The 14200-nt window shown below is 30.6% G+C and overlaps 1 protein-coding gene across 2 annotated transcripts in view; it reads right to left on the reverse strand.

Annotated features, from left to right (window-relative positions):
• Nucleotides 1–371: 371 nt before the first annotated feature.
• LOC129976026 (retinaldehyde-binding protein 1-like) overlaps nt 372–14200 on the reverse strand; it is a 38882-nt gene continuing 25053 nt past the window's right edge. For both annotated transcript variants that reach the window (XM_056089361.1, XM_056089363.1), the window contains exons 3-6: nt 12531–12776; nt 9194–9384; nt 4735–4845; nt 372–2026 (exon numbers count right to left, since the gene is read on the reverse strand). In XM_056089361.1, coding sequence (XP_055945336.1) covers nt 1859–2026; nt 4735–4845; nt 9194–9384; nt 12531–12776 — 716 coding nt within the window. In that variant the 3' untranslated portion in view covers nt 372–1858. The remainder of the gene's footprint in view (nt 2027–4734; nt 4846–9193; nt 9385–12530; nt 12777–14200) is intronic.

Raw genomic sequence — 14200 nt, forward strand, 5'->3', positions numbered from 1 at the left:
TATATATAATACTGAATATACCTGAATAAATATACGCTTAATACCTGAATTATATGTATATATAAAGTAAGGTATGAATCCGTTTTTGTTTTAAAGAATTATTTAAATAAAATTAAGGACAGTTTTAATTAATATCTAACTCTTTTTTTTTCAATCAAAAATGAATGTTTAAAAAATAAATCTCTCACAAAAATAAATATTCATTCACTTAATACATGAATTATAATTTTATTATTGAATTTTTAAGCATGAAAAGTAAATATATGTATAACTTATATGATGATAAATGTAAATTAAGTTACTGACAACATAAAATTATTTCATTAATTATCTTGTTACATACAAGAGACAGAATGTTTTCGTAAAAATATTTCAAACAAGATAAATATATTTTAACATTTTGCAAAATTCATAAATAATGGTTATTCTCAAAAGAAAACTTTAAGAAATCGATAAAAAAATCATTTACCTTCAATATTTATATATATATTCAGATAATCGGGCAGCGCACATAGCATATCGTATGTTACTAAAAATTTTTGACCCATCTGCCTGTGCATTTCATAACTAAACAACTGCTTTCTACTTTTTCTTTTCGATTATTAATATTTAGAATGTTTGCCGTGTAATTTTATTTATTTCAGCTACTCTCTGTAATTCCCGATGTAAATATAGCTTCGTTGAGTTACGATAAATAGTTTATCTATATTAAAATTCAAAAATTTAAAACTTTTAATGATTTAATACCATTTTCCAAAAGATTGCTGATTTAAGGCATTCTTATGTCATGTCAGAAATTTAAAGACTGTCAATGTTAGACAGAAATTAAATCGTCATATAATAACTTGCAATTAAAATTGATGAAAGAATCAAAGCCATTTATTTAATATTAATAGTATTCGGTTGTCAAAAGCTCTAATAATTTTGTTTTAAGAAATTTCAAGGTGGTTTTACAATGTAGATAGAGTTGCTGTAAAGTAAAGTAAAATTGTTACAATAATTTATGAAAAAATTAATTAAAAGATTAATTTTTAACGCTCCTTTAAGAAACTTAGAAGAAAACTCCCTTAAGATTTCTTTTTTTCGATGTCAAATGCATTCGTAGAATTATTAAAGCGAATGAATATATTAGCAAAGTTTTATTACAACAAAATATTTAAAAAAATAATTAAAATTAATTATCTTCAGTTTTCTGTGGTTCCAAAAGTTGTTATGAAATGCTTATATACTTTATATTATTATACTTTTATTTTGGTTAGAGGTGATTTTATACGTAATTAAAAAAAGCTTTAGAATAATTTAAGTATAAAAATTTTATAAATAAATGTTTTTAAAACATACTTTTATTGTTCTAGAATCATTATTATTTTTTTTATTTTCAACATTTGGCTCTTAATTTATAATTCTTTTTCGGGAGTAGATTCCGTGAATCAATTTTTTTAAAAAAAATTATGAATTAGATGGAGACCGTTTTTAGAAAATCAAATTTAATAAAATTAATTAATTGATTGATTAAATTAATTCTTATAATATTCAAATATTAAAATGTCATTAAGAATATAAAAAGATATAAACTTTTAAAACACTGTCTAGTAAAATGAAAAGTCGATTACAGAGTATCATATGAAAATATCAACATGAAACAAACCAAAGTAAATAAAAGGGGTATAAAAATACCAAAACTGTAATAGACAATTCCATTAGCTACTTTTTAATGTTTTGCAGTATTTAAAAATATTGTACCTAATAGAATCTTGTACAATGAATACACTTTTACATAAATATATATTACTATGCGAAAGTTTTTTTATTCCAAATACTTCGAACTGGTTCTACTGAACTAAGAGTTGAATTAAAATTAAAAATAGTTTGGCATTCCTTTCTCGGGATAATTATTAATTTCATCATTCAGCTTCTTCATCAATTCTGAATTGTGATAACTGTCCAGGCTTCCTCCGTACTGAGTGGGAATTACGGAGCTGGGAAAGTAATTCAGGAGATCCTCAGGCTTGGAATGGAAGAAAAACTGCAAGAAAATGAGTAGATGTAACTATTAAAAAAACTATAACAATTGGCAAGACGTAGATGGCGGATGGTAAAGTGGGATTTTCTACTTGTTTCAATGTGCCAGGAGATAAAAATAAGAAATCTCTACGAAATTAGACAACTTTTATTTAAGTATACGTTTTGGTAAATCTAGATTTCAATCGAAGGTTACTAATGAGTGCAATTCAAAATTCTTTTGAAACCCATCCATTAATTTTATATGTCAAAAACATTAAATCATAAAGTTAATTTTATTAAATCACCATTAGAACTCATTGAAATACTACACATAATTTTCCTCGTATTGCCAAATGAGTCATCATCAACAACTTAATATCAATGTATGGGATGTCCGAAATTATCATTTCAAAAAAATTCTGATAATTGTGCTGACAATACAATGTGTTGCATAAGAAGTAGAGAAAAAATAGAAGTCAAATGGTTATGAGAAGCAGAAGTGAAAGCCTAGATCACCATTTATGTAGGCAAGTAATTTGATTTTAAAAAAAGTAGTACAGCGACTCAAGATTTGATGGTTGGAACTTATGTGATCTAATAAATATAAAGTTAACTGTAGCGAGCAAATTCGATGAGTGAAAATTTGGCAGCAACAGAAATGAAGAAAGATATCTGCGACAATTGCTGCTTTCAAGTTAGTTGAAGAAAAGTAATGGTTCTGAAAATGTCCTCTGACATAATTGGAGACCGTTGACATGCGTGAAAACCATCTCATAAAGCAATATATTTAATCATCGTTATTGGTAAAGTATTTTCTGATATGTTCCTCTATTTTTAATTTGTCATCCAATTGCTCTGAAAAGACGATACATACTGACATTATCCCCGTATTGAATAAAATTTGTTTCCTGAACATGAAAAGAAATTATCTTAGTTAGTCCCAAATCGCAACCTCACAGAATGTTTACTGAATGCAGTTAAAAAAGGCATTAGATATTAAAATATACATTTATCCTATTTCAAACTATTGGAAAAGTGTACTCATCAAATTTGATTTCAGATCACCGAAATATCTTACTAAAATCTCACAGAGCCCTTGAAAAATAGAATCAAGGCAATATTAAAAACAAAACGCTGCCCAATGAAATACTGGTGAGGTAATCATAATAAATTGTCTTTTCAATGGGTAGCAGTCAAAAATTCAAAATATCTTATACATATTTTAAAAAAATGGTAATACTAATCTAAAAAATGGAAAATACATATAACTTTCTCCCATATGAAGTACAAAGAAAGAATCGCAATCGTCAAAAAATTCGAATTCATGACTTTGACAGCTTTTCAGAGTTAGCTTTTCCCTGAGTTAGAAACACATATTTTTGGCATTATGTCCTTCTGTCATCGGTCTTTCTGTGAATAACTCAAAAAAAGCTTCGAACTGGACGGATGAAATTGGTTATATAATCCAATCAAATGTGTAGATTTTTGTCAAAATTTGAGTGAAATCTACTCGCTGGATATCCAACTGACCAGATACAAGTTAACATGACAACTGCAAAACAAAGGGAGCTAAATGATTATAATTTAGTATACATATTTAAAATAATATCAGGCAATAAGGGCATAGTATCAAATTTGAAACCAAATTCCTCAAAGGAATTTTCGTCGGTCAATTTGTATTTTCACAGGTATGTAAACGTGTTAACACGCAATGACTAAAATATATGAAATTTAATAAGAGATTTTGAGACTGAAATTGTAATTCTGTATCAAATTTTGGTTTTAATTGGTTGAAAAAAAACGCATCTAAAATAGAAATTCGAATTTTAGATACTATTAACCCCATGCTTCTGATGAATCACCAAAAATTTCTCAAAGCATTACACGATACATTCTGTAAAAATACTTTCACTCTAAAAATCTATATTTTGTAAATGTTGTTCGCCAATTTTATGCGGAATTAGAGGGATAACACTGTGGTGAAAGCTTATAAGCCAGTTAACAACTACGCTGCACGAGCAATTGCTTTTATATCATGGTCATGTTACTGGACTGCGAACCACAAGGTTCCAGGTTCTATCCTCACTCATACCAATTCGCCACATTGGTAACCTCAGACGATGAACCTTCAACCTTCGTGCAGCTGTTGTGACGCCATCTACCCACAGCAACCCAAAGTTGTCAGATTCACTTGACGCAGCAACAGCATCAGCAACCACTCACCCACACACACTCGCCATAACGCTTGGAGCTACTCAAATGGGTACAGGCTTATTAGAAGCAACATCTAATACCTCACCACTCAACAGCCATATCGTTCGTCTCACCTCCGACTCACTGGAGGGAGAGTCTGTGGTGAAAGTTTATAAGCCAGTTAACAACTACGCTGCAATTGCTTTTGCTTTTGTATCATGGTCATGTTACTGGACTGCGAACCACAAGGTCCCAGGTTCTATTCTCACTCATACCAATTAGCCACAATACCTTTAATAGAGAGTACACCAGAAACTTTTGGGGAGATAACTAGCAATGGTTTAAGCTTGATTTTTTTTTTCTGCTTCTTTGTAACAATAAACGTATGATTCTGAAAAGCATTCACCAAAAAGTCGTTAATGACATATTATCGTGTACATATTAATGAAGAAAAAAAATAATACAATGGACAAACCGTTTACGAAAATAGCAATATCTAGTAATATATAAAAGAAGCATAATCTATTTCATACTTACTCTTTCTCTTATCTTTCTCGGAAGAGCATGCTTCAGTATAGCCCATGTAGCAGTTAGAAGTGCAGATTTATTGATGCAATGGACTTCTTTGTAACGGCAAGGGAGGCAGTTCTATAAAATTGTTTAGTGCTTAAATATATGGAATGATTCAAAATTCATTGCGCAATCTATTAAAGGAGGAAGAAAGCACAAGAGTAAAGACAGTTAGACTCAGAAATAAAACTATCTTTAAGTTGAAATGGTGAAACACGAAGATGCAGAAATGACAACAAGTGAAATCTCTTGGCGATTTTTTACTCTTATGGCGTAATATATATGTTATGGTTAATGTAATAAACTAATGATTATGCATTATCAACGATAATTATACATAATCATCAGTAATTATACATAATCAACGGTAATTATACATAATCATCGGTAAATATACATAATCGACGATTTATTTTATAACTATCGGTAATTATACATAAACACAGGTAATTATACATAATCATCGGTAAATATACATAATCGACGATTTATTTTATAACTATCGGTAATTATACATAAACACAGGTAATTATACATAATCATCGGTAAATATACATAATCGACGGTTTATTTTATATAACTATCGGTAATTATACATAAACACAGGTAATTATACATAATCAAAGATTAATTATATATAAGCATCTGTAATTATACATAAACATAGGTAATTATACATAATCACTGGATTAGTCACATTTATCATTAATATATACACATGTACAGTTTACCATTTATACATCTACATGTTTCATATGAGAGAGCATGGATTCGTAAATTCTTTTAAAAATATGCAGCAGGGTGTGGACTTTTGTTGTGGCGATGGAGTTCGAGAAGATTAGGACCACCCATCTCCTTTTTGAAATTTGTTATTTGTTCTGTAGTTTCTGATCACATTTTAGAATATTAAGGGATTAGAAATGAACTAAAGAATAACGTCCTTCAGCTAAGAGTTTGTTATCCTATTTCGAGCAACGTTTTATAAGCGATTTTAGCTTATTTTCTCCATTCCATTTTTATACCTCTAATACCAAATTTAACATCGAATATTTAATGAGTCTGCGTTTTCCTTTTTTTGTGAACTGTCTTAATATTTGTTTTTTCCTTCTTTTTTACATTTTTTTTATTCCTTTTGATTAATTATGTTAAAAAAAAGAAAAGTTTATACATCGACTCAAGTATAGAATATATTTATATTTTTGCATTTGTTGTGAATGAAGACTATCTCAGTTAAGTTGTTCTAGTTAAATAAATAAATGTAGCTGAACATTTTTAATAGAATTATTTTGATAGATGTTAATTGTAGAAACGTTGAAATATGTTGGGAGTGCAGAAGTTACATGGGCATAGTTTAAATATCTTAATAATAAAATTATAAAAACACAAAATATAAATTAGCGGTACAGAATGAATGTTGATATCATGATTTCGTTTATCAATGGTGAGTAATTTTAAGATCCTAAAAAAATCTCCTTTTCATTTACTTATAAAAAAATATTCAATTTGGTACGCAGCAACCGTATGCAGGTTTTGAATTTTGAGATACATTTACTTTATGAAGTTAAAATGAAAATAATTTATAAACTTGCATTGTTTACACGGCGCAATGCGCTGTGTTTGTCAGATATACAAGATTTGAGCTTGCTTTTGATCCGTCAGATTTTGTTAAAGTTAATAAATATTACAGATAAGCATAATTTAAAGTGGGCTGAACAAAAACACAACAAATTTTTCTAAATCGAACCAGGAAGGTAGCAAATAAGAATGTATTCTTAGACATAGCTTCATCTAATTACCGAAAAAAGTTCTGTGTATGTGTCAGATAGGGCGTGACTAACCGAATTTTAGCCACCACCCTAAAAGGTTGAATTTTTACCCGTTGCATTCTGAGATTGTAGCAATTACACAACTCTACTACTTTCTCTTTTAATACAACAGATGGTATTACCTATTAACATCAAAATATATCTTCCATGGTCCTTCTTGAGGGGTCATTATTAGTTAATATTCTAAGTGAGTGTCGTCGTGTATTTTCGTGTTCGTGTTTGTTTTGTCTTGTGAAATGTGAAACTTAGAAATTAATTTAATAATTGTTCCTGAAGCTCGTCTATTATTTTCATCTGCCTCATAATGAAGTTACAAAGAGTCTGGCAATGAATAAATACAAGGTCTAATTTATTGAAGATTAGAATGTTTTATTTAATGTATTAGAATGTTTTATTTAATGACGTACGTTTAAGAAAAGTATTGCATTTAAATAAGAAAAAAAAAAAAAAAATCAAATATCTGGAGAAGATACGCTCTGACAGAATATTCAGGTCCATTGATTCAATTATCTGACGAACTTGAGTGTGTATTTTTTGTGTATTTGATGATGTGTATTTTTTGTATCTGTTTTACGAAAGCTTTTATCATTGAGGAATGTCATGAAATAGCGAGAATGTTTAAATATATTAGCGAAATAATATTGTACTGGATAAATAGAGGGTGGAATAGTTTTTTTTCAACAGAAATTGAAATGTAATAATGTAAATGGCCAAATTTGAAAGAATGGCAAAAATGATCAGACAATTAAAAGAAGAAGTAAGAAAAGTATCAGAAGCTGAATTTCTATCATTTGCTTTAGCACTGTTCGCTAATCAAATTGGTTTTGTACTAGAGATTATTGTGCATTTTTTAATCATTTATTTCACGCTAGTAATTTTTCTGTAGTGACATTTCATTGCTGAGATTTAAAAGCAGGTTTTGAGTTTTATTTTTTATTGAAGTGGAGTTTAGGTCATATTTAAGGATAAGCGGGCCAAACAAAAATACTTTTTGAGAGTTATGCTTGATTACTCAGATTAAATATTAATGTTTATACTTCATTAAAGTGATCAAATGATTTGGATTGCTAAAAAATTATTTATTATTATAAAAATAAAGCTGATGATATATGATTGGTTTTGTTAATATTTAAGTAATGAAGTAAAGAACTGGCTAAATGATACGGAATTAATCTTCAAAAAATAGTTATGTATTTTCTTTATCAGGACCTTCAAATATTTTATTATTTGCCGTCGGAATAAGGTTAACCTCTAATGCCAATATATTTTATAAATCTATGGCATAAATTTAAGTTGGCCATCTAAAGCTTACTTTTCAGTTTTTGTGACTTAAAGCAAAAAATCTATTTGCTCGATGTTTTGATAAATTGATTCATGATTTCTTATATAAAATTTCTCATTTCATTAATGTTGTTTTCTCTGCTGGTTTATAAAAATCAGGCAGAAAAAAAAACATCTATTAAACTAATCTCGTTACTAACCTCTATGTTCATTCACTTGTCTTTGAAATTCTAAATCCTCAAATCTAACTAGAAGAACCACAGGTCTCAACTGATAAAAAATCATTAGGAAGTTTAATATCAAGCATTAATTTTATTCCTAACTATCATGTGAGAACATGATATTGTTTTGCTTTGGGGATCTTTGAAGTCTGAAAATGCACGGGTTGATAATTAGAAAATTTTTTTTCGCTTTTGAGGCATCAATTTTCCGCTTTTAGAGTTATTAGAAACCCTAAAAGCGAAAAAGAAAAGGTTGTCATATTTGGCGACATATTGCCAGCAAAAAGTTACAACTTGGCGTGGATGAACCCGCTTCTCCTATCTGGTCCATAAAGAGCAGGGTCATAGCAGTTATTGGCCCGAAGAAACACAAAGAAGAAAATGGGAATAAACGCCAAACAGCGAGAGGATGTATCGAAAATTATATATATATATATATATATATATATATAGTTTTCAATATTTCTAGCTGGTAAAGAAGTTTTGGATCTGCAACGTTTTTGAGATGGAAAAAACATCGCTATTCTAAAAAGTGAGTGACGATTGCGCAATGCAATAGTCACCTGGGCATTCCAAAGCAGTTTAAACCGGAAATTTGTTAAAAAAATCATTTTTTGAGATAAGGTTTTTAAGCTTGAACGATTGTCAGATAGGGGAAAAAAGCAAAAAAAAAAAAAAAACCATTGCTTTTTAAATATTGCAATGTAATCTGATAATCACGTGATCGTTTAAAAACAATTTAAACTGCTTTTCATGAAAAAAAAAAATTCTGGGACCTAGAAATTTTTTTTAAAAACTTGATTGATTTTGAGATGTTCATAAACAATCGCTTTCCTAAATGTTGGAGGTTCGAAATATTAATCATGTCAGAACATGATATTTTTTTGTCGGATTGATACCACCTGACTTAAAAAAAAATAATGTTCTCACATTTTAACCTGAAATTTGCGATTTTCAAACTCATTAATCACTTACAGCGCCTCTGCTGAGATCTGCCATTACTACTGCGTCTTTTAATTCTTGTGAAAACTCATTTCAGCAACGTTATTCTAAATCTAGTTCCATAACTTAAAAAATTTTAAAAAATGACATACTTACAAAACTGGCATTGTATATCAGACTAATATTCTGTGGAGTGCAGTATCTAAAATGCTTGACTGTATCCGCATAATCGTAAATCATCTTAAATCCACTGATTTGTGTCATTGGGTGTCGAAGTGATATGAGAAAGGAAAACATACAAATTGTTTTAATGTCCTCGATTGAAAGTTCATTATGGCTCCACTTGCCTGCAATCAGAATGATAACTGTAAATTTTTAACAAAGAATTTACTTTTTCTCAATAAAGAATGCACATCAGCTTATGTTTGATGTAAGCCTTCTCTATAAAAAGTAACATAAAGAAGAAAAGAAAAGTTTCAGTTTGATGAAATATCCGTTTGTCTCTCGTTTTTGATATTGTTACGAATCTGCGATGCGGCTTTCCAGCATAGTTGGTTCCATTAGAGGTCCCAGAGCTTGGCGACCATTTGGCGACGACTTTGGCGTCAAAATAGATTATACTCGAAACATCGAGAATTTTCCCGATAAGTTCAGTAGGAACGGAGATACGCCTCGAACGTTCCTGATTGGTTGAGAGGCTTCTAGCCCCGCCTCCTGAGGCCTATAAAAGGAAGCACCCGCAGCTGCTGAGTGACGATGAATTGAGTCGTGAAGCAGACCGGAGAGAGTAGTCGGAATCGATGGTGAAGAACTGGTCTTCCAGGGATAAGCGGAGCAGCGACGGAGTGAAGCTAGTGCTGAACTAAGCTGTGCGATACTGTCTGTCTGTCTTGTTACCTGCTGCTGTGTATGCTGTTGTTGCTGCACGTCTCCGCTGAAGATAATCGTCTTTTGTGCTGTATATAGTTGTCGTCTTTGTGCTGTCCTGTGTGTCTTCGTGTAAATAAGCGTCGTTGTTTTATTCTCTACTGCCGCCTGGTGATTGAGCGTTCTCCACACCATATAACTCCCACTATCCAAACGAACCCCGGAAATTTCGTAACAATATTGTTTTAAAAGTTGATAGGCCTAATGTGTGATTTAGCTATATCCCACTTTCTATCTATTTGAGTTATAGAATACCAAAGCACGAAACACAAACTGACGTCAGTGTCTTTCTTTAGAGTTTCTGGAGAATGAATTCCTCACTTTGTCGTTAGGAAGCATGAAATTAAAATTAGGAATCCCATCACTAATGCACTAACCTAAATACTCCTCAATGTTAGCTGGTTTCACAATTTCAAATCATTCTATTGAGTTTGAAAATAAGTTTACATCTTATAATTCTACTAAAGACACTCTAGTTAATACTGGAAGAAACTTTTACTCCCAGTAATTGCGTTTGATTTTCTTTAAAACATCATGATACTAAGAACTATTATGAGCATTTATTCACTAATTCAAAAAAAAAAAAAAAAATCTGTATTCCATGTGCAAATATCAAACTAAAAATAAACTGCCGAATTGTTTTTAGTTTGATGTCTTTTATAGAAAATTTGCAAAAGTTCAGTCTTTCATACAAATGACGAGTAAAACATAAAAAAAAGGGAAGGATTTTTATGACCTAAAGAAAGATAAAAGTGTTATAAATATATACCGTTTTGTACAATAATATCCAGAATCCCTTCTCGATATCGGTTAGTTAATTAATTCAGTTGAAAGAATCATTACAAAATATGTTTTTTTAATATACTAATATCATGCCTTTTATTTTCAAGTAAAAAATGTAAAGTTTAGATTATTATTTAATAGAAAACAATATCTGTTTCGTGTAGTATTTAGATATTTCAGATTAACAGTAAAGGTATTGATTATTTTTGCAAAATGAAGATCTGTTGACGATTTCATTTATTTCTATTTTATATTTTAATTTAAAAATGTCTTGTAATCATACACAAAATGACTAATTTCTGAACTGAAACATGTTTACTAGATTTATTTTATTCTTTATTTCATGAAATTCTATCTATGTTTGATGCACAAGTGAAAGTAAAAAGAATTCTGGTTAAAAAAGATTAAGTATCTGAATCAGTCATAATGACGATTAAATAATGAAATAAAAAGGAAATTTTTTCTCAAGTAAAAAATGTAAAGCTCAGAATGTTAATTATAAATTAAAAAATTAGATCCTGCCGAATTTAGTAAGTCTCCCGGAATCTGTACGAAAACTTTATCTTTTTAAAAAATGCTTACTTTTAAATTTCCAAGTCATCCTATGAATTCAGTTCTTTTACATATTGTCTCCTGAGCCTTTCAAAACAGCGAATAACTTTTTTTTTTATATGGTTTATACTTACATTCAGGAATAAGTTCTTTTACAGGATTTAAATACTGTGTAATCTGAAAATCAATCAGCAATAACAGATAACTCGGAAGTTGCAAAACGATGAAATGACATCAAGATAATTTGATTCACATCAAGATAATTCGCAGAAATAATTGTACTCTATTTTGATTGTGAAAAAGATAAAAGTAAAGAAAATTTTAAGAAGTAAATCTCTCTGGATAGCTTTCAAGAACACATATATTTGGTTGAAGAAAAATACTTGATAAATTTTAAGCTTGTAATTCCAGAAAATGGCTTCTTAGAGACATCATATCGTCAAAATTTATGAACGGAAAACTGAATTGGCGTGAAAACTAATAAAGTTCTTGGTTTTGTTTTGTTGTAACAATTTCTAGAGCTTTTTAATGAATCAATTTCATTGTTTCGAAATATTTTAAACCCCCTTCCGGTCAGCAGAACATATTTGCTTCATTTAAATAAATGTCCTCTCTAGAAAGCTCTCCTTCTATAGTACATCTTCAGGAAGAGATTTTTTGTAGTGGTACAGTAAAAATGTTTTAAAGAAGTTGTCTTCATAATTATTTAGTACTATATCATGTAAATGAATATATGTACAAGAAATATTTGAAAAGTATTTTTCCAGGGTTAATTTCAATATCTTGCTTTGTTTCAATGAGGTCAAAAATACTTCTAGGAAATATTTCATGCAATGCTAACTGAAACTTCCCCATTACATCCATTCTGTTGTTCTATTCCTGTGAAAGAATGAGCGGGGAGATATGAAAAAGTATTATGTACTAACAGGTCTCCAAGAGGGATATTGAGGATTTGTTATTGATACATGTTTACAAAATTTAAAATTTTTCTATATTTAAATTAGATATAAAAATTTTATCAAAATCTCAATCTAACAATAATTACTTTCGAAGTCCAGAAAATAAATTCTTTCTCTCTGAAACTTTTGCTAAGATTGGTAAAGATTGGAGCAATGAAAATATTTTAAATCTTTCTCTCTGAATCTTTTGCTATCTTTTCTTTCTTATTAAAATAAAAATTATGTTTTATGCGTCTTAACATCTGTGTGAGCAAGAAATGAAGTTAACTTACCCAGTTCGCAGAGAACAATTACACATCCATCAGGACACCTGTAAGGAAGAATAGACATAAACTTGGTGAAAGGAGTCTCTTTGCAATACACTTCTGGGACGGTTTGGAAAATGCTGCTGAAATTTCTTCGAAAGTTGACGAATTTCTTGAGAGCCTGAAAAGCCTGCGAAGAGTTGTATTTTCTGTACCTTAAAAATAAATGCAGGAAATCCTCCTCGAATTCGATACCAGCCATGTATTTATCAGCTGCGTGAAAAAAGAAATAATATGTATGGGTTTCTGTAAATCGATATAATAATGAATCGAAATAATGAATAATAATAATAATAAATAATAATAATCCAACTAATAAATAATCCAAATAAGGAATCGATTGGTTAGTCTTAATAATCGCATCTCTAATTTCTACAAAACTTTGATTCAGAACGCATATATATTTTCTCTTATATATTTACTTATTTGATACTTTTTTTTCCCTATTTCCATTCTATCTATTGCTTCAAAAATATGAAATGATGTTGAATGAATAGTGTTACGAACCTGTATTGTTTCTTTCCAACACAGTTAGTTCAATCGTAGGAAAGACCGTTTAACTATCAACTCTTAGATGCTGATCCAGTATCCGATCAATGACCTCTGTTCTTGGCGACTTTGGCAATAAAATGAATGATATTTGAATATTTTTAAACTTTGGCGATAAGACCAATAGGAGCCGAATTATGTTTGATTGTTCGAGGACCTTCTATGCCCTATTCCGGAAACTATAGAAACCCCGGGCTTGGCGACAAACTTGATGACCATTTCATGACCTCTGCAACAAAATGGATGATAGAATATTCAAGAATTTTGGCGTTAGGAACAATAGCATCCGAATTATCCTTGATTGTTCGAGAGCCTTCTCTGCCCTGTTCCGGAAACTATAGAAGCTCAGCAGTTCATGCCGAGGACAGCCGTATAGTGAATCAAAGAGGAATTAGTTGGATCAGTACAGCGCAGCGCAAGCACTGACTGGAGCTCAAGCAATTCGTGGATTGTGAATTAAGCTACGCGACGTGTCTTGGAGTTTATTATTAAGGCAGCACTGAGTCGTATGTGGAGTAGCCAGTCGTATCGAAGTGAGTCAGCAGTTGCGTACAGCTAAAGTTCGGACACAGTGAAGAATAGCGGTCGTTTAGGAAATAGCTTTAGGGAATAGCTAAGTGGATTCTCTCTTCCTGCTGAGTTTTGTCTGGCCGCCCTATGTGTTGTTGTGATTGTTTACTTTCGGTTACTATTTGTGGGCCTCTGTTTGTTCTAGTGTGCTGCTGTGTATTGCATGTGTACGTCTCGTCTGAGTATTTGTTGTCTGTGTATTCGTGCCTTCGTGTTAATAAACATCGCTATTTGTTACCAAGGCCTGTTGACTGTGTTGCACCTACTGCAGGTGAAACCCGCAGAGTTTTCACTGAATTTCATCATTTCCGTAACAATATTTTTTTCTCTAGAGGACATCAGCAACTGATATTGTGATACCCTGTAATTTTACATCACATCCGGTTTTCATTTCAAAATTCTCAATTACAGGGAATGTTAAACGCATCATTAAATATATCTACTTCAGGAATATCCTAAAATATTTCTTGTCGATTCGTCTTGACAGCGGAATCTGTCAGAAAACTGTATGTATTTGG

This window comes from Argiope bruennichi, chromosome 7 (assembly GCF_947563725.1).
Source record: "Argiope bruennichi chromosome 7, qqArgBrue1.1, whole genome shotgun sequence".
In the NCBI taxonomy this organism is placed as follows: domain Eukaryota; kingdom Metazoa; phylum Arthropoda; class Arachnida; order Araneae; family Araneidae; genus Argiope; species Argiope bruennichi.